The 21463-nt window shown below is 38.9% G+C and overlaps 1 protein-coding gene and 1 long non-coding RNA gene across 10 annotated transcripts in view; one reads left to right on the forward strand and one right to left on the reverse strand.

Moving 5' to 3' along the window:
* Window positions 1-790: 790 nt before the first annotated feature.
* GRM5 (glutamate metabotropic receptor 5) overlaps window positions 791-21463 on the reverse strand; it is an 810828-nt gene continuing 790155 nt past the window's right edge. For 6 of the 9 annotated variants that reach the window (XM_054662592.2, XM_054662591.2, XM_016921754.4 and 3 more), the window contains 2 exons: window positions 21305-21400; window positions 791-5510 (listed from right to left, as the gene is read on the reverse strand). In XM_054662592.2, the coding sequence (XP_054518567.1) occupies window positions 4604-5510; window positions 21305-21400 (1003 nt within the window). In that variant the 3' untranslated portion in view covers window positions 791-4603. The remainder of the gene's footprint in view (window positions 5511-21304; window positions 21401-21463) is intronic. The other 3 variants (XM_063784377.1, XM_054662593.2, XM_003313255.6) reach the window with 1 other exon arrangement.
* Window positions 7790-21463, forward strand: part of LOC134807367 (uncharacterized) — a 121644-nt gene continuing 107970 nt past the window's right edge. The window contains exons 1-2 of the long non-coding RNA XR_010147624.1: window positions 7790-7879; window positions 8251-8347. This is a non-coding gene — a long non-coding RNA (uncharacterized LOC134807367). The remainder of the gene's footprint in view (window positions 7880-8250; window positions 8348-21463) is intronic.

Genomic DNA, 21463 nt, shown 5'->3' on the forward strand with positions numbered 1-21463 from the left:
AGCATCTGCCTTATATTCTGCTGTTAGTTTTTCACTAATTTGTGTCCAGGGAATGTATATTTGCTCAAGAATCAGTCAAAGTAAAACTTTTTTTTTCTGGAAAAATTATGTAATATGCACATACATCTACACACAAACACACATATACACAGAGACACACATGCAGATGGACTCAAAAGTCAAATGTCTATATAAATATGTATGTTTGTAAACACACATCTATACACACAAATAATCTATTTTATCTGTGTGATGTTACCTCTATCAACACATATAATTATGAAACTATTTCTATAATTTGTATGTCTAGATACATAAACAATGCATATTTCATATATTTCTTTTTTTTTAAGTACTTCTTTATGTAACAGTTGTTTGTAGATGTGTTTGGGGACAACATCTGTGGTTGGTTTGTGGTTGGTTTATATTTTCATTTAAATCTATACAGTCCACTGCTTACTTTGTAAACCCCATAATTCAAATGTATAGATCATCCAGTATTCAAGATTAATTAGTATCATGGCTCTTTTCATCTCAGAAAACACTATTAAGACAACATTCTAAACATTTGAGGGGAATAATCTTAAAATCATATTATAGGTTTTTTAATTTTTTTGAAAAGTAACTGGCTTCACAAACACCAAGTACAACATGATTTAGACAACTGAGAAACAGGCAAGTATATTTTGAAGTGCTAAAATAAAACATATTTATACAAGTACAAAGCAAAACAATGCTGATAAAAATGTTAAACTTTATGAAAAAAAATCATTTGCAATTCACATCAAAATAATTTAACATTCTCTATTATTTTAATAGTACAAGCTGCCACAACAGAGAAAGAACAGATACACGCACACAATTTTAAAACCAAATCAGTTATAAGTGCAGAAAAAAGTAAGTACAAGCACTTTTAGCCCACACAAATCTTTTAGGATTGGCACCATCTTTCTAAAACATCTATAATCTATATAGATTTCTAATTACAACACCATCAGCAGCTGCCATTGATTTCTAGAAATACACACAATATACATAGTATATTTGTTCACATTGGGAAGATCAGTGAAATTCAACCAACTATTTTATACATGCCTCATTCTTCAATAGACAGTAGAGACTCTCCCAGGCCTCAGACCCTCTTCAAAGTGAATTCTGACTTGTCTTTATGCTTTCACTGATCTGTATTTTTTCACAGTATAAAATTGTAAATGGTAACTATAGAGATTCTGACAGCTTGAGGGTTATTAATAAGCTGTTGCTAAATGTGAACTCACATAATACCTTTGAAGTCTCCAAAACATGTACATTTTACTGGGAGACTAGCATAGGAAATGCTTTTGTTTTTTGTTATTCTTAAAAAGAGCATTTAATTCCTGGCTTGGAAGTCACAGAACTGCAGCAGAGCTATTATACAATTCATTTACAGTCAGAAATAGCTCCTAGTCTTCCTGATCACTTGCTGGTAACAGCAGTAGTTTGGGAAAGATAGTTACTTTCAAGGATTAGCACGTTTGGGGATTTGCTTTTTTTCCTTGCTTCAGTCAAATCTCTTATAATTTTTCTTTCCATACTCCCTTTCTGTTCCCCATCCCTAGCCCAGAAAGACGGTTCTTCCCAATCCAGATATGTTCTTCTTAGGCTGCCCCCACTCCTTTCCCAAAATAGAAGGATGAGTGGACTGCTTAGATTAGTCAGTATAACTTGGTTAAACCACGTCTTCTTCTTTCCATCCTGGGACATATCTCTCATTTAGGGTCACTTTGCTGAGCCTTAGCATATCCCCTTCCTTTTAGTCATGCTGGTCCCGACTGAATTATCACTGGGCACCAGGAACAGATTGTTTTGAAGGAAATTCAATAAGAATGTACCCAAATGAATTGTGAAGTTCATATCCTATAGCCCTAGAATGAATATTCATTTCTCTTTGTACTGTAGAGTTATTACTTGGAACCTGGTATTAGAATTGGCAAAGAGACAGAGTTAGCATCATTCCAAAATAAAAGATCTCAAGAATGCGTTACTAATAATCTTATGTCCAACATACAATGTATTCAATGGAGTGGCAAAAGTTACAGAAATACAGAGAAAAATATATCTTGTTCTCTTCTAATTGGATAAATCATTTTTATTGTTACAGTTGATTATGATAGCATGTGGAAGTATCAGATGGCAATTTACTTGCATTAAATTTAATTTCTAATGAAGTTTTTTATAAGGTAGTGTACTTTTTAAGAGATATGTTACTAAAAAATAGAAAATGAATTTGACCATGAACAAAGTTTAAACATGTTCTTCAGTTGGTCGAGAGTGAAACGTATTGTACTTGAGAATAAAATGAAAATCAACATAAGGATTTTATGAAACAAATTTTAAAATGTAGAGCATATCAAGAAAGGTTTTTAATACATAAGAAGTCAAGATAGGAATCCTCAGGTGAATGCCATCCTTTTGATGAGGATCCAAAGGGCATTAATACCTCAAAAGATTTCCATTTGTTTTTCAGATAGAGGCAGACATTTGCTTTTAATGAAACCATGAAACTTAGCTAGATTTCACTTACATTTTAAAAGCCTCAGTGTAATATTTGGGATCAGGGTGCTGTGATGATGTTATTTTCAAATCTAGCATGGGAGGCTCGATTTCTTTTAAATTAATACTTTAGTACATTAATGTTAGCTTTTAATGTTTTGTATTGGGAGGTTTGACTTAAAGTTGCAAGTAAGAACAAATAGCAGAAAAGAAAACTCAAGCAGAATATTTATTAGAATTTTTTAAAGTGAAGAATGATAAATTATGCCAATGGACTGACTTCTATTTCTCAGTTTATTTTCTGTTAAGTAGATGTGAAATAAAAAAAAAAATACTTACCAAAGTAAGGATATTGAGCTAAAAGAAAAAGTTTTATTTATTATTCTCTCTGCCAAAATATACTTCTGCCTCACAGCACATATTTTTCATAAGGCTATCTTAAGTATAAGGCTGGGTCAACTGAACTTTAAATTTATAGGACACCTCCTCCATTTATTACTATCCTTATTTAAAAATCAAAACATTTGGTACCTGAGGATAGCTGCAATGGGAGGAAGAAAGAGATGACAGTGGATTCAGGTCTTGAACTATGAATTCTACCTATTTGAGACTATCAAAGCACACTTGTTTCTGTTATACTCTAAATCTCTTTTCTGCAGTTTTAAAAAGTGACAGTATGAAGTGCACAAAATCATATTAATCATTATTTTAAAAAAGAAAATAAGAATTGCTTTGCCTCTTTTTGGAATGGCTAAGAAAGACTGTGTGGTTAATATTCATTAAGGTTCCTCTTTTTTAGTATTTTGTATTGCTTTGAAAAATCTACATTTGTCATAGTTCATAGCTGCCCTGTTTAAGCAGCCAAGAATAGTTAAAATCACTGCTCACTGGCATAGCTAAATCTCCACTAAGCTGACTTGACACAGTTAAAATTGTCAGTGTATTAAGATTGTGTTAATCCTTTCAACAACAGTCTCTCAAATCATGACAATGTCTTCATGGGGTCTATGGACCACTCTTCCAGTGGTGGGACTCGAAAAGAACAAAGGAGCTCTTTGTGCATCAGGTTCTCAAAATAAAGGAATGAAGAAGCCCCAATGCATATTTTAATATTTTAGTTGGCAATGCAAACGGAACAGCATTCCTAAAGAGTGGCCATGTTTCTTGAAAGAGATAGCCAGGCTGGAGCTCAAGAATGATTATTATAAAGAGAATTTCCAGCTACAATGCACCCCAGTGAGGGAATTACAAAACAGTATTCCAGAAAATATTTTTTTTGCTACTCCAGTATTGATTGGCAACATGGTGAAATAGTCAAGAAATTTTCCACTGGTTTTCTTGGTTAATGGAGGTGAATCTGAAATAAGTAGGTGGAATCCCCGATGCAGGCTTTTGGAAGAGTATTTCACAACCCAATTGGAGAGGAAAATCTCTGGTAGAAGCCCTACGTAGTACATTAGCGCAGCACTCACTATCCAGTAGTGTGTTATGCATGGGACACATTCACAACGCCTCCGTAAATACTGGACCCAAGTTACTGCTTTTCAAGGTCTTTACAGGAAAGAAAAACAAAAAGAAAGAAAAAAGAAAGAAAAAAGTTGATGTTTTGGTCCCAGATTTTGAGTTTGTTAGAAAATGTACATTCATGTTTGGTGAATCAAAGACTCTTCTGGGAAAAGAATTAAAGTAAACAAATAAAACTTTTTACAGTTGCTTATTAACTATGCTCTTCACCCTCCGTTACGCTGTTTCACACGCACTGCTTCCCTAGAGCAAAGCACTTGGTATGGAACTGTTTGAAGAGACGCCTTGTCAGCCCTCAAAGATATCAGCCGTGTTTCTTAAAAGCCCATGTTTTCTAAGGCCACTAGAAGAAAATCTGCCAAAAGATTTGTCGTCGGTTTCTTCGTCGGTTGTCATGAGATAGCACTATTGATCTCGTGTTTCCATTAAGGGGTGCCCTTGGCATCTTCCCCCTGGGCCGTAACCAGGCGACTATGCTTGCCATTGTGTGTGTGAACACGGGGGGCTCCGCTCCGCACGCGCAGGCCGGCGCGCTTTCCAGGGACATTCACAACGACGAGGAGCTCTGAGTGTAATCTCTTATGATAAGAGTGTCATATTTGGGAGACGATGGGATACAGAGGGCCGACTCGGACACTGGCGAGTTGGGGGTTGTGCTCCCCGAGTCCACCGAGTCTCTGAAGGGGGACGGCGGGGTGAGAGCCACCAACTCCTCCAGGTCTGGCTTGGCGGCCGCAGCCTCGGGACCGGCCGCGGGGCTCTCCCGGGCCGCGTCCCCAGCCGCCTGCGCCCCTGCCGCGGGCTGCGCGCCGCCCGTGACCTCGATGGCCGGCAGAGGCTGGATTTCGGCAAAGGTCGTCATGGTCGTGGGCAACTGGATCTCTTTGGGGATCAGGTAGGACGAGCAGAGCGGGGCGCCGACGCCGGGGCTGGGGGCCGCGGTGGACAGCATCATGGAGTTGAGCTCGCTGATGTTGGCCGTGAAGCGGGTGACCACACTGCTGATCTGCTCCATGAGGGAGCCCTGCGAGGAGCTGCTGCGCGCCACAGGCTCCGAGTGCAGCGACGGCACATCGTCGTCCGTGCGGCTAGCCGAGCCCGCGCGGTGGCTCAGCGTGCTGATGGGCGACGGTGAGCGCGGCCGCGCGGGCGCCGGGAAGTGCTCCTCAGCCTCGGCCACATCATACAGCGCCTTGGGGCCGGCGTCTGGGGACTCGGGCCCGCCTGGGCCGGCGCCTGCGCAGCCCGCACCGCCCGTGGCCCCCACGCCCCCAGCGCTCCCGCCTGCGCCAGCGCCCAGGCCACGGCTCTCCGTGCTCTTGGGGAAGGGCTTGATGACGGCCGTTTGGTTGGGGTTTTCTTTCTTGTTGATGTGGATGGACAGGCGCTGCCACAGGTGCTGCCCCCGGCTGCTCTTCTCATTCTGGGCCCACGTGACGGATTTTCCATTGGAACTGAGGAGAGAAGGGAGAGGAAAGGTGACTCAGCGAGGTGCCCAGGGGGCTTGGATGCCGCTTCCCCAATGGTGGTTGCTCATGGGCCCCGGACTGGGGAGGACTTTTCTCATTCTTTCAGGAAACACAGCATCAAAAGGACATTATGGAAAGAGACCTTGGAAGTGGCTTTCCTTTGCTTGTTTTGAGTTAAAGACTGCTTTCTATATCAGGGCTTCAGTTTATCATAATCGTGAAAATGTGTCAAAGGGGATGCTTGTCAGGATGAAGGAGTGTTTATTAGGATTCTGTGGGAGTTCTGAGCCCACCTGTGAGTGCAGCAGCACACAGATGCAAGGGCTTGCAGTGTCCCGGCTGTGTGCACAAGTGCCTGGTACTGGACAGGGGCTTCCTAGAGTTAGTGGCCTCTGAAGGAAAACATTACCACTAGGACCCAAACTCACCAACAATCATCAGAGAGGAGGGAAGGGGTAAGAGAGTCAGGGATTACCAGGAGGTAGTCAGTGGTTCCAGTTCCGCCTTTATTCTGGAAGTTGGTATATATATAACTAGGGTTTTCTGTCTGAACCCCTGATTTTGAACATAGTGTTACTTAGGCTGCCTTACCTGCTGGAAAATAAAAATTTAATGAACACACATTTCTAATGAGAGCTTCTTTACTTCATAGAAATTCACCTCACAAATGTATTTTGAGTTCTATACTTCAATAACAGTTCAATGAGTGAGAGTGCTGTATAATGCCTTCGGCACTTAGCAGAGTGATCTCAAATTAGGATCCTGGTGAATATTGTGGGACTGACAAGTTTTTTAAAGGCCTTTCTCTCTCTTTCTCCTTTGCACTTCCACCATGGGGTCTGAAAGCCACTCTCAAGATGTGATTGGTGCCTCAGCCTCAGCGCCCTAGTACCTCTCCTTACCACTAAAAGCTGACACAGTAGCTTCTGAAGCTGCAGACGTTCTTTCAGAAACTTTACAAAGGTCAGAGAATGTGGCCTGACACTCAAGATTTTTTTTTATTTTTTATTTTTTAGACTGAGTTTTGCTCTTGTTGCCCAGGCTGAAGTGCAGTGGTGCCATCTCAGCTCACTGCACCCTCGGCCTCTGGGATTCAAGCAAATCTCCTGCCTCAGCCTCCTGAGTAGCTGGGATTGTAGGCATGCGCCACCACGCCCAGCTAATTTTGTATTTTTAGTAGATACGGGGTTTCACCATGTTGGTAAGACTGTTCTAGAACTCCTGACCTCAAGTGATCAACTTGCCTCAGCCTCCTAAAGTGTTGGGATTACAGGCGTGAGCCACCGCGTCTGGCCAGGAATGTTATATGAAGAGATTCTGGTGTAGTTTCCCATCACAAAGTAATCCAAGATCTCTGTTACTAGGGGGTCTGTTATTTTCAGTCAAGACGGCTCTGTTCTAGGGGCTGTGACCAACAGATAGCCTTGAGCAGCCTGACGACAAAAGAAGTTGAAGACTACAGTTTTATCATCACAGCCTATGGTTATTAAACTAAATTCTGTGTAAGACTCATCTAGGGCATTTGTCAAAGATATAAGATGTGACCCCAGGAGAGTCTGATTGTCTGCATTGGCTTCCAAGGATCTATGCTTTTGACAAGCATTCTGTTCTTCTGCTCCCAAAGTAATTCTGAAGCACTTTGTTTCTCAGATTCTTTCACAATCTGAGAAACTCTGGCAGAAAGCCATCCTTTTTTTCTAAATCCCCATCGCTCCCCTTGGGCCCCCTTGCTGGAGGGCTGTCTTGCCTTTGAGGGGCTGGGGCGTGTACCTCATTTGGAATCCACCAGCCTTGAGGCTGCCTGACTGGCCCTGCAGGATCCACTCTGTCTGAGAAACCCACTCCCTTGGTAACAGACTGCCATTTCTGCATCCCCTTTAATGACATGCTTTTTGCCTCTTTCCACACTGCTTCCCATTCCTTTATCTGTTCCTTTCTACTTCATGGTCTTTCTTTCTCCACTCTTTCTGTGAAATTTCTTTCTGTGTAATCTACCCAATATATTGTAGTCTCATGTCCTTCAGAATCCTGGAATATGAGCTTCTTCCACCCCACTCTGCCCTTCCTGGAAAGGATGAACCATTTCCAGGTTTGGAGGTTGCTGTGCATCCATAGTAGCAGAGGGGGCACTGCCAAACAGTTGGTGTTCCTTTCTAGTAGTTTCAGGATTTATTTTTCAATTTTGCATTAGCCTGACTTACGTGTATTACAATTCTTTTTCCCAGGTGTCCACTAGCTTCTGGAACATGGCAGAGAAGAAATGGGCCAGTTTATTTACGAGATTTGATTGGGAGGATGGTTGCCAACTACACCCTTTCTCCTATCAAAAGGATAAGAAACAGGTGTTTCGAAAGGTACAAGTATTATTTCAGGTCACTAAGGCCCCTTTTAATACAAAGCATGGACTTGAAATCAGGAGACTAATTGGATTTATTCCACCAACTTTTACCTTAGGGACACTCTTGCTCCTAGTACAGAGAGGTTTTGCAAACACTAGCTTTTAAAAGTTTCTCTCTCTCTCTCTCGAATGCCTTTAGTTGAACATAATGGAACATAACTTTGGATGTTAGCAGTAACAGTCTTTGGAATCACCTGTAGCCATGCCCCAAAACATGATAGCATGTTGCAAAACCTCTAGGTGAGTGTGTGATGAGGAAACCATCCTAATCAACCAATTCTGTACAAAGTATTGACATGTTTTTCCTGGCTGTGCCTTTGCTTACAGTGCCCATGGCCATAAGGGAGAAAGAGCACCAGACCATCTGAATAACGTGAAAGTGGACACAGGAAACACCAGACACCCAGAGAAATGGAGTCCAAATGTGAGTACTTCATTTCATTCTTTTGAACATGAAAGCTTTTTTTCCCCTGAAGTAAATGAGAACTCTTAAGAAAAAAAAACAAAACAAACTCCCTACTCACGACATTATTCTGTTTATTAGTAGAATGTACATTCTATGAAGACACAGATCTTATCTATCTTTTTCAGTGACACTCAGCATGATCTTAATAAGCATTTGATGGATGAATAGGATTTTTAAGTTAACAGGGCCACTGTGGGGTGTCATGGAAGGTGCAATAGAATAGAGATCCTAAAATCCGGTTCTTATTCTGGATCTGCCATCCCAGATACTTGGAAAAGAATAATATTTTTAAGCCTCGGTAAGAAGCAGACAGTGTCTCATTTGGTTAAGGTTGTTTTGAGATTAAATGAGACAATGTAGGTGAAAAGAGCTGGTAAAGAGAAGGTGTCTAAGGATGTTCAGTTTTTGTATTTTATGTGAATACAGCATTTCAGAAAATAAAAAGTATACTCAATGCCATTTTGAACCCTGGTTTAAGGAACAGAGAATTCAGTGCAAAGTAGAATATTTGGTAAGCCATAAAACCTTTCAGGTTCTTTCTCTTTTACCTGACCTGGAGTTCCATGATCCATGGCCTCTTCACACCCTAAACTCTCTCCTTGGGTGATCACCTCTACCCCATTAAATTCCAAATTAACCTTTTTCCTCAAATGCTTTCTCATTGTGCTACATCCTCTCTTCCTTTTTGCTTGACTGTATCCTCTTTTTTTCTTATTTTATTTTACCTTAATTGTCTTGTCTTAAAGAAAGCTTTCCTGACCCTGCTAGGCTAGATTCCTATGGCACCTGCATTCAGGCATATCATAACTCTTTGCTATATGTCTATCTCACCTGCCTGATGGGACATTATGAAGGCACAGATGGAGGGTTTGCTCTTTCCTATATGCCCAGTAGTACCCATGCATTGTTTAGAACATGGTAGTGCTCAGTAATATTTTTGGGCCAATGATTGAGTAGATAAAATGCAGTTTATTTTTAAAATTTATACTGAATTGTTTTCCTGTTAGAATTAAGTTTTTAAAATAATTCAGTGTTAATGAAACTCTATTTTGCCTTATGGATCTACTTTTACTTCTTATATACCTCCCTTTAATCAATAGTACTCAATGTCTACATATTTTAAAAATTTCATTAAATATGAAAATACAAAGCTTGATATCTGCCATGAAAATCACAAAATAATTACTTCTTTATAACTCATATCTGTCTTAGTAAAATTGCTCAGTGGTGAAATCTTATTGAGGCAGTAGTGATAGTGGAAAGAGAGAAAGGACCCAGATTCTCAGTCCAGGAACTGACTCAGAATGATGTTGAGCAAATCACTTGCCACCTTTGAGCTTCTTTCTTTATTGTAAAAAGAAAAGAAAAGAAAAGAAATAAACCTCCCTTGCCCACCTTGCCTGATGTCTGGGAAAAAACAAAAGGATAATACATATGAGGGTACTTTATAGAGCATAGCCCTTCTGCAAATGCAAGGGGTTATTCATTAACATTAAATCTTCTATTCAGTTGAGCTAAGATGTCGTATTTATTATTTAGGCTGAGATTTTTTTTCAGCATCCATGTTATATGTTTGTCCTTGGGGGCTGAAGTAAGAAAAATGAAAGGGAATTTTTCTTTACCCATCTATGGCACGTCACCTTCCCTCACTGAATATTTTGGACATTAGAAAAGGAGAGGGAAAGAAGAATGAAGGAGAAAGGGACAAGATGAAATGATCTGCCACATCTGAGGAGGGGGCCAAAAGTAACTTCTTGCTCTCTTCCAGGCACCATTTAACCCTTTTGCAAAATATAATATGATGCCATCTAATGTTCTCTCTGTTATAATTATTTGCTCTTTATTTCTGAAAAACAAAAAGCAGCATATCAATAATGTTATTTGAGGATTAAGTTTTTTGTTTATTTGTTTCATTAGTTTTTGTTTACATTTTGGGTCTGCCAAAATGACACTTTCTATCTTTATTCTCAGAGGTTTATTTTTCCTGTTTTTCCCTTCCATATCAGACACTTAGCAAATTTATTCATTTTCAAGCAGGCTCTGAATCTCATGTCAATGACCTCACCCAGTTTCTCTATTCCTCTGCTCAAACCTGCAGATATTAGAGTATTCTGCCATGGTACACCATCATTAGGAAGCAAACATTAATAAAGGAAAAAAAAGTTTGACCATCAAAGAAGTCAATGGAATTTATAATTCAATACAAGAATACAGTGTTAAGGTATTCACAAGTGTTACAGAAATGAGGATGGAAAGGAATGTACTGACATGAAAACTACTGTGGAAAAAAAAAGACTTTGGGTTTTTCTTATCAGGATTAGAAAAATTCAGAGAAAAAGTTTTTCACTGAGGAAAGAAGTTTCAAGGAAGGATTTGCAAATAAAGTGGATATTAAAGAGGACTTAAAGCTTGGGGATGTTAAAATAGCATGGATAAGCAAATCTCAATTAATACATGTATTGCATATATGGAAAGGAAACTAATTCTACATGTCTAATCCCATGAAACTCCTCCAACAGCCCTAAGTGATGTGGATTTTCACCTCTCTCTTAAGTAGCAGTGGTTACATGTTTCCACGATAATTCCCCCAGAGAATCTTTCTTACCAGGCATTTAATCCCTAATAAATTCCTGGTGGGAGGAGAATCACTCGACCCTCTCTTAACTAGTCTTTGGTTTAACAGCAACAGGAAGCCTTTTCAGAAGCTACATGTTCATTCACGGTGGGTTATTAAAGTGCTTAATGGTACTAGTACAGTCGCTACTTCCCCTGAGTCCTCATAAGGAGCAAGCACCTTAACAAAGGAGAATATGACACGGGAGCATATGCCAAGCATTGGAATTGTGTTGAGTCATCACAGATATTTCCTTCTCAAATCAAACTATTTATTTTGATCCACAATTCTGTTACCTGGACTCGGCTTCAAAACTAAACTACTCTAACTGGTATTAGTTGGTAAAGTGATACAAAATTACAGCTAGATACAAGGAATGAGCTCTGGTGTTCTGCAGCATTGTAGGGTGAATATAGTTAACTATAATTTGTTGTATAGTTTCAAGAAGCTAGAATAAAGGATTTTGAATGTTCACAACACAAAGAAATGATAAATGTTTGTGGTCATCGCTATGCTAATTACCCTGATTTTGTCATTACACTTGGTATACATGTAAGGAAGCATTCCGTATCCTATAAATGTGTACAATTATTAAGTGTCAACTAAAAATAAATTTAAAAAAATCTCACTAAACTACTCTTCATCCTGACATTTAAGTTCTAGGTCTTAGCTGAGATGCTTTAACAGCGATTAGCAAGAATTTTAGATTTTTGTACTTTTTTTTCAAAACAGGAAATGATTTTTACCAGCAATTACTATAAAGTCAATTATAACTTAGTAAATAGAGAACAAAGCCAGACATAGCTGTTTTGTGTCTAGAAGCTGCTGCAGTCAGGAAGACTTTGTGGAGGAATTCAGCTTGATTTAAACCTTGAATAAAACATGGAATTGGGATTGGTGGCAAAGGAGAGGAGAATCCTGGAATGATAATAGTTTCCATTTTAATAGAACTTTTCAGCTCACAAGGTGTTTTCACCTATGGCATCATATTTTACCTTCATAACAGCTGTCTAGGATAGCATTTATCAGAGAGTTTTTTAATTACTTATTTACAAGTCTGTTCCTGCACTAAACCTAGAGCATTCCAAGGGCAGATGCTACATGTATCTCCTGTGCTTAATATGGTGTCTGGTGCAGAGTAGTGCAGAGGAGTGTTAGTGAAATAAAGTGAACTATATGATCTTGAATGTTTGATATAGACAGGTATTATTAACCTTCACTATAGATATGAGAAATGAGGCTTATGGAACTTAACTAAGTTGAGCAAGTCAAAGTAAATGGCAGGACACTTCCCCAAATCTGATGCTAAATCCAGAGTCATTCCCATTGTCTGTGTACTGAGTGCCAAGATACACACAGGAACCAAGGGGCTAACAAGACATACCCCTGTGGAGCATCCAAGATGGCAGTGCCCCAGGTTTTGCCCATAAAATAACCTGATAAATTCTAAAGCTCTGCATCAACATTGCTGAGATAAATCCTGAGGGACTGTAAGATAAAAGTTGTCCCAGGATGTTTAGAATGGTTGCTGGGAAAATAATTCCTGTTTAGGCAAAAGACTCCTTTCTATCTTAGAGCACCTCAGCTGAAGCTTGTGACTTAAATCTGATGTACGAAGGGGATGTTAGTTATGAGGCTTGAATCCTGGGTGCAGATTCACCACCAATATGTTTATTGTCAGTGAAGTCTCTTGGTTTAAGAAGGAAGTTTCTTGATTATCCTGGTTTTTTTTTTTTAATTGGATAAAATGGGCACATGCCTTATATCTGTCAGTCCTAGTCCCATTTCCTGTGGAATTCTTGGGATGCTGAGCACTGTATCTTTGTACTATTAAAACAAATTTAAATCTACCATGGACACCATTATTTTGCTTAATGTCAATCTTGTTGGTTTCTCAAAGACAATAGAAATCTTTCCTTTCTCTGGACCCTTAAAAATTAATTGGGTAGGTTAATTAAGACATTTCCTTAATATTTCCAGATTAAGATATTTTGTTAATATTTCCAGATTAAGATATTTCCTTAATATTTCTAGATTAATTGTGTACCCAATTAATTGGTTATACAAACATACAGCTATTCCTGATTAATGTTTACTTTTTTCTTACAATTGTAATATATTGGCTTCTGTACACACACACACACACACACACACACACACACGTTTCTGATCCCCTCATTTACATTCTTTTAATCTTTAAAAATATCTGTGCATATGTGTTGTCATATGCATGCTATTAAATTGACTACAAAACTGAGGATTAGAGAGGTTCAAAGAACTTGTGTGCATAAAAGTAGAAAATACTTAAGGTATAAACATCTTGGTAAAGCCAAGATTTTTGATGAGCTACTGATTCTTGAGGAATGGAAGACAGTGTGTGTGAAAGCTTAGCGTGCTTTGAAGGCATGTGAGACACCGTGGCAAAAAAAGTTTTAAAAAATGATTAATAATAAATAACATTTGTGTTGAAGAATCAGTTCAAACTAACTCATTAAACATGGGATTAGATAAAATGATTGATTTAAATTTTCAGAGCACTCAGCTTTGCTGAGTAACTTTCGTCTACATTTCAATATTACCATTATACATAATGGGAATATGCCAATAAGATTAGTTGGACACAATTCCCAAATTTTATCCATATCTTTAGGTGAGACTAAAAGTAGAAAGTATTCCTTAAAATTCACTTCCCTCTCGAAAGCATACAAGTTTGGACTTGATGACTACATGTCAGGCTGTTCCCATTTTGGCTTGGCATTTTCCATTAGAAATGATTTTGATTTCCTTTTTCACAGAAAATTACAAGCTAGCAAATCTATTGTTTCAGATAAAATATATGCATATATATTGTATATAACTACTGAATTATCTACAAAAACTATACATTTGTACATAAATGTGTGCATATAGATGTGTGTGTACATATATATGTCTATTTACAAAATGTTTTTCAAAGGCAAGAACAGCAGCCTCACACAAGGCTTTGACCAGCTCCTCCTTTTTTTCAGTAAAAAGAGTATTAGATAAGAAGAGAATTGAGCAGAAACTGAGATGAGAGAGTCATAGAATTCAAGTATTCCTGTTACATTTCTGTATTACATTTTTTACAGGCTAAGAAAAGAGACTGTTCAATTTAATAATATAAAAAATAGAATATGTTCAATTTAATAAAATATAAATAGAATATACTCTGAGTAGTTAGTAATTCTTTCAGAAAAATAAGGAAAGATAATTAGAAATCTGGTTAATATTTGTGGTATTTAATAAAGCTAGTAAATTTAATTCCAGTCACCAAACATTAGTTAATCTTTTTGGTTTTTGCTGGTCTTATAAGGACTTATCTGGAAAAATGCTTATAATAAGATTTCAAGGATTACTATAAGCTACTCATCATACATAATTTTGATGCTATGTTTTTTGATTATTTTTTATAAAATTAATTGGTACATGGTATAGAAAGTAAGAATGACAATAGATGGTTCATGAATAAATAGTTTCATGGTCAAATAAATGGTTTCAGGGTCAAATAAGTTAAACAAATTAAACTAATTTCTGATGAATTTATCAATTTTTTATGTAACTATTCACTGAGAATTTCCAAGAAGGGCATACGAGCATATATGTTGGCTCCATTATTGTTAGCCATACTGTCATCCCTGCTTCCCTCCAATCCTGACCACCATCCAAATCTTGGCCTTATTATTGGTACCACAGATTTAAAATTTTAATGTAGACTATTGATCTTGCAGGTTCCATCAGAGCAAGTTTTATTTCTTTATTAAGATTGTCATTTCCTTTAGGGTGGAGATTATTTTATACTTCCCCAAACACCCCATGGTCCCTAAAACAATGCTACCTACATACACAAAAATTATCCAGGCACTTTTATTGAGTGGTGGATTGAATCAATAGACTTCTTACACTGTTGAGTACTGAAGACGTAAAAGTGAACAATACATTTTTGTTTTGTGGCCTTAAAAACCTCAAGTTTAATGAGAAGACACAGGAAACTAGATAATATGCAATATCAGATGTAAAGGTAAAATACATTAGAATTATGAAGTTGGGCAGAGTTTAGCTAGACTAAGACTTTTAAACACATCAAGGAGGAATGGACATTAGAGTTGGGTTTTGAAACCTGAGTAGGTTTGCTAGGTGGAGCAGCAATGGGAGTTCCTTCTCCCTGGAAGAAGATGGATAGAAAGAGAAATGAAGGATAATCCAGATAGAAACACAGCATGTCTTAAGTCTTAAGATGTGCTGTTGTAGAAAATAGTTAGCATGTTTGGAGACTTGTATATCTGGGATGTCTGGAAAGGAGAACATATGTACAGAAGCAGAAGGAATAATGGTCAAATAGTTAGGTTAGGGTTAGTTTATGAAGAACCTTGTATTCTGAGTGCATGAGTTTGTATTTTTTTCCTGGGTGGCTGATAACATAGTGATTATAGTGTGTGAATTGCAGAATCAGACTGAGCTGGGCTCTAATATGGGCTTTACCAATTTTTTAAGGAAGATTAAATGAGCAATCATGGAGATAAAGCATTTGACACAGTGTCTCATGTATCTAAGTACTCAATAAATGTTGGCTGCTTTTATAGGTAAACATGGGAGAACATGAATTTTAAAACAGGGAAATTATATCATTGAATTTATTCTTTTGTTATCATTAGATTTTGTTTTACTTACTTTTCCAGAATTGATTTTTGAGCAAACAACCATGGTGGCAGGGTAGAGAAAGACAAGACAAAACAGTAAATACGTAAAAAACAACCTTTCTAAACTGGGTGGCCTTGGATAGTAAGAGCACATGCTAAAATTTATTGAATGCCTATTGTGTGTCAGGCAATATGCTAAGTGCTGTACTTATATAATTCCATTTAATTTTTACAGCATCACAGTAAGATAAGTGCTATAATATAATCTGACGTTTATAGAAAATTGATATTAAAGAGTTGAAATGACACTCCGAGTTCACACACTGGCTAATGCCAGAACCAGATATTGAAGTTCCTTTGATTTTAGAGTTTTCATGAGATTGCTCTACTGTGTATGTTATTTTATTTCCCTGATCCTCATTTTCCTGTGTGTACCATGGAAAGAAAAAAAATTATACCTTCTTTATATGTTCTCGGGAGAACTTAATGCAGAACCTCCATGAAGGGACTTAGTATAGTGTGGGATACATGGTAATCATAGCAATGTTACTAATTCTTCTTCTTCTTATTTTTTAGAATATGTTAGAATATTAATATGGAATTGATTTTGGAGATAAAGTGAAGGTTATTGTAGAAATTCTAATCTATTCTCAAAAACCAGCTGGCTTCTATTGTCTTTACTGGAAAGGCAGAATCTTTCTCTTATCTATGGAGTTTAAATTATATAACTACATGCCTTACACTTTCTGAATACTCAATTTACATCTGTTATTATGTGTTATTCTATTACTTTTAATTCTGTTTGTACTGGTACAAACTATAGCATGTGCTAAGAAATGGGGACTTAATCTGAGGCATAAACTCCCCTGTGTTAGAGGAGTTTTATATTGCATTGCAGTTATCTGTTTTTCTGCCTGTTTCTCAATACACTGCAGATTTTCAAGGGCATTAGTCATATCTTGGTCATCCATTTATCTCTAGAGTCTTTTGAGTCCTTGGTTCGTAATAGGTGCTTAATAAATGAGCTTTACCTGAAGGAAGAAATAATTGAATGAATGAAAGGCAATCCTAACACAAGACATTCTATTTGGGGCTATCTGAGGACTCATTTAACAAGGACTATTATGACATGACTCTTACCAAATTCTCCAAGGCTTTATTAAACATATATACCTACTAAAATTAGATGCTGCATATCACAGGAGAAAATCAGTTACTCAACTAATTGAAAGTTAATAGTTTGCATAGCTTATATCACAAAAGAGTAATAATAATAATTCTCTTTTTGTTCAAAAATAACCCCATCCCACCCTCCTTCCTTCTGGCACTGGAGGGGGACTACAGAGCTGTCTATTTCATTTGACTGACGGAGCCCTTCCTCAAAGAGAGACTAGGAGGCTCAGAATGTCTTTGTTTCTCCTTCGTGGCCTACATCATGAGCACATCAGAAAGCAGATTCCAGCCAGGAGTGGTGGCTCACGCCTGTAATCCCAGCTTTTTGGGAGGCCTAGGTGGGTGGATCACAAGGTCAAGAGTTCGAGACCAGCCTGGCCAACATAGTGAAACCCCGTCTCTACTGAAAATACAAAAAAATAGCCAGGCGTGGTGGCGGGCATCTGTAATCCCAGCTACTCAGGAGTCTGAGGCAGGAGAATCGCTTGAACCTGGGAGGCAGAAGTTGCAGTGAGCCAAGATCGCACCATTGCACTACAGCCTGGGCGACATTGCAGACTCTGACTAAAAAAAAAGCAAGCAAGCAGATTCCAAGTACTCCAATGCCATGCCCCTGCTGACACAGAAGATAATAACATTCAGTGTTGAGGTTTCAGTCATTCAGTCATTCCTGAGGCTGGACCATCTTGCTAGGAACTCACATGGTAACAGTGTTTAGAGAATTTCAGTTCTTAGAGCCACCTCCCTGTTTAGGACTCTCTTTTACTTCTCCTGCAATCAGGAGGATTCTGCTCTGAATCACACTTAGACTGTCCACTGTGAAAATATGAGAAGATGACAAGTTATACTATATTCAGACATGAGGTTAAAAAAAAGCCTCTTCACATAAAGGGAAAACAGCAACATATTTCAGGAAGCTAGTGTGCTATGGGGACATGTTATATTCTCATTCCTTTCCCAGCATGAGGGTTGAGGGAGGAAGACAGAAGTAAGGGAGCATCTGTCTAAGGCCCTGCTAATGTTACAGATCAGAAAATAGTGCTCTGCTCTGCTTCAACTGTAAACATTGTGAAATGCTTTCTTTCCCCACCAGGCAACTTGGCTCTGGGATAATCATCCTAGGCATGAATTCATAGAGTACTGTCCATTCTACAGCTTCATTATACAAAACAGGCAAATGAGATGCAGAGTGACACTCTCGGTTTTCTGTGGTTGTTTGAGCTCCCCTTAACCCCTCCCTGGAACTAGCTATTCAATAATGGCCACAGAGGAGTCCCAGATGTTTGCAGAGTAAATGTGATGCTTGGCTTTGACTCCTGGAAGCAATAGGGGGTGGAGTAGGGATGAATTACAAAGAAAGGCCTTATTGGTTGACACTAAAAGTACCTATAAAAGTCTCACATACATAGAGTTAACCTTTCTTCAGCCCTTCTATTCAATTCCTGAGTAAGCAAATTTGGATTAACTACTTCAACCCCTTACTTAGAAACGGCTTCCATCACAGTTATCTCCTCTCTGACAGCTTTCTCTTAATGTTCATTTTAAACTTATTTCTCCTGGATAAATATGTGTGTGCAGGCATGTGTGTCTGTATTTATGTGAACAAATGTGAAGTTGGAAAAAAAGATACCAAGACCTTGTGAATTTTGACCTCTCTTTTCATATGTCTCTAGGCCTTTTCTACTCCCTAAGGGAAAGCTTAAGCATGGCAGGTCTCTCCTCTCTCTCTCTCTCTCTCTCTCTCTCTGTCTCTCTGTCTCTCTGTCTCTCTCTCTCTCTGTGTGTGTGTGTGTGTGTGTGTGTGTGTGTGTGTGTGAGTTTTTATATAGTGCTAAAGAAATGAGAAGGAAGAGATACTAGGAAGGGAAGATCATTTGTTCCCAATTAACTCTGCTTATCTGTGTGGCTGAGGTGGATGATCTAACACAATTGTATTTATTGTAGTATGCATTATTCCCCTCTCCTCCACCAGGATATATCAGTGTAATAAGCCTTTCTATTATCTTGGCTATATCCAAACAAGTGAGGAAACAAAAATTAAATGATATCTTGCGGTTGTAGAGAAACTCAGACCATTCTTGCTGGAGATACATCAAGTGAATACCTTTGTAGATCTGTACCTGACCCAAGGAAGCCTGGTATGTTTATCTGGGATCTCCTACTCTCTGTGTACTACCCTCTCTGTCCCTTTCCCCTCATTCTCAATTAAGACAGCCTTGAGCAAATTTAATTTCTGGGATGATCAGATCTAAAGCTCTAAGTATTGACTAAACACTGCTAAGAGCATCGAATTGCATAATTGAGACCAAATGCTTGCCACAAACAGCTCCATGTCATCTCCTACATGAATGGATTACTCTAAAATATCAGTTCATGCACTGGCTTCTTTGAGATGACCTAGGAAACTTGTTACATGACAGATTCCTAAGTTGTATTGCCCAATATTTTGCCTCAGTCTGTTTGATAGTCAGCTAAGTTTGCCAGGTTTAGGAACTCCAGTTTTAGACCTCAAATTAGAAGTCACTCTGGGAAGAGCCCTTGAGCACTCATTTGGTGAAGTCACTTTAACCTTGTCCAGCTTACTCTGGTGCTGTTTGCCTAATTTTCAAGGATATGAATTATGCTACTTTGTTATATCGAAGTGGAAGGAAAATAGGAGCCCCAATAGCATTCTGTTGAGTCACTTCCACAAAATGATCCTCTGAGACTCATTTTGCAGATGCACTGAGATCCAAAGATAGCTGTATGAAGGGATTGTAGGCATAAGGCCATCAGATACACCAAAGTGCACACATATATGCCTACACATGTACACACACTATCATTGCCTTGTCTCTGAGAACCATAGACAAAGTTGGCCAAGCCCTTGGCCAGGGCTGTTGTGAATGATTGCTCAAACTGTATGCTGAACAGTTCTGGGCACCATTTTCATAGACTGAAATATGAATAGTCCACCAGCAGTTGTGCAATATGGTGGGCCTTGGAAAAATTTAGTTATTATTTTGAAAATAGCAAGGAGCCCACCACTGAGGAAGCAAACAAAATGTTTGTGGTGAAATTTCAACAGGATTATCTTCTTGTTATGCAATTAGGTCTCAAGCTCTGCTCTCAGCACATGGACACGCATATGCACATACTCTACTTATTGAATTTTTCCTTTTCTGTAATCCAGGATGATTTGCAAAAGTTTTCCTTCCATACCTCTACACCACAGATGGATTGAGAAATGTCACAACAAATTAGAAGTGAAGAGTTAAGTCATGGCAAGTGACTCCTCAACTCAAGGCTCCTTCAACATTCTGGAACTGTTTAATGTCAATCTTGACTTTGTCTCCAGGGCCCTTTTCTTTTTTCTTTTTCTTTCTTTCTTTCTTTCTTTCTTTTTTTTTTTTTTTTTGAGACAGTTTTCACTCTCGTTGCCCATGTTGGAGTGCAATGGCATGTTATCAACTCACTGCAACCTCTGCCTCCTGGGTTCAAGCAGTCCTCTGGCCTCAGTCTCCTGAGTAGCTGGAATTACAAGCGTGTGCCACCATGCCCGGCTAATTTTTGTGTTTTTAGTAGAGACGGGGTTTCACCACATTGGCTAGGCTGTTCTTGAACTCCTGACCTCAGCTGATCCACCCGCCTTGGCCTCCCAAAGTGTTGGGATTACAGGCGTGAGCCAATGCGCCCGGCCCCAGGGCCCTTTTCTTAAAACCAAATCCCATGCAATAAAGCACGTTTATTTCATGCAACACAGCTTAGTTAATGGTTATACTTCCAAATACTCCGGTTTACTAGGTACAACTCAATCAGGAGTGCCTAGTATAAAGGAACATGCACAGCACAGCGACAGAGAATGTTCATCACCAAACACAAGGAAGCAAAGGAGATGCAAAGCTATGGTAGCTAGAGGAGGATTAGCTTTCCTGATTTCAGTTTGAGAAAAGCCACTTGTCTCTACAGTCCACTAGTTTGGCAAGGCATTTGCCCTTGGCTGTGAGATGATGTTACATTCAAAGTAAGGTATATTAATTTCCAGGCTTGTCCAGGATCAGGGGCTGGAGTCTTCCTTCAATAGTAATCCTTTCCTTAAAACCAGTTCTAAGCTTTGTATTTGTTTTATTAAGTGATTGGATAGCCCTGAAATATGAGTTTCCTCCAATCTCTTCCACTTTGCAAACTCCAGAACCATTTGACCAATAAGTTAAAACCCAGAGGAGGACTGACTGTGAGCTAAGGCTTCAGACATGCAAAGCGCACAACCCTGGGAAACAGCAGCATCTGGGACAGGAGGCTCCCATTACTACACATGAGGGCGTCATAGGTTTTGCAAATCAAACACACATAGAAAACCAGTAGTAGCCCGGGTTGGACACACTGTATGAGTTGCACAGTTGAGTGAGGACCCAGACCAGGGAGCCACATGTTCCTCTAGCTTGCATACATTTATTTCACACCACCTCAGGCCACTCATAGTTTGCTTACCTGCTCATTGTTGCTCTCCCACCATTCCCCATACTCCCTTTGGGGGTGAAACACTCTATTTCCGACTTGTGCTGGGCCAGTCTCCTGTCTTTGTACCTGGTGAGCATGAACAAGGACAGGAGCAAACAGAAAGACGTGATTGTGTGCTTAACTGCCAGG

The sequence above is a fragment of the Pan troglodytes genome, chromosome 9, assembly GCF_028858775.2.
Source record: "Pan troglodytes isolate AG18354 chromosome 9, NHGRI_mPanTro3-v2.0_pri, whole genome shotgun sequence".
NCBI lineage: Eukaryota > Metazoa > Chordata > Mammalia > Primates > Hominidae > Pan > Pan troglodytes.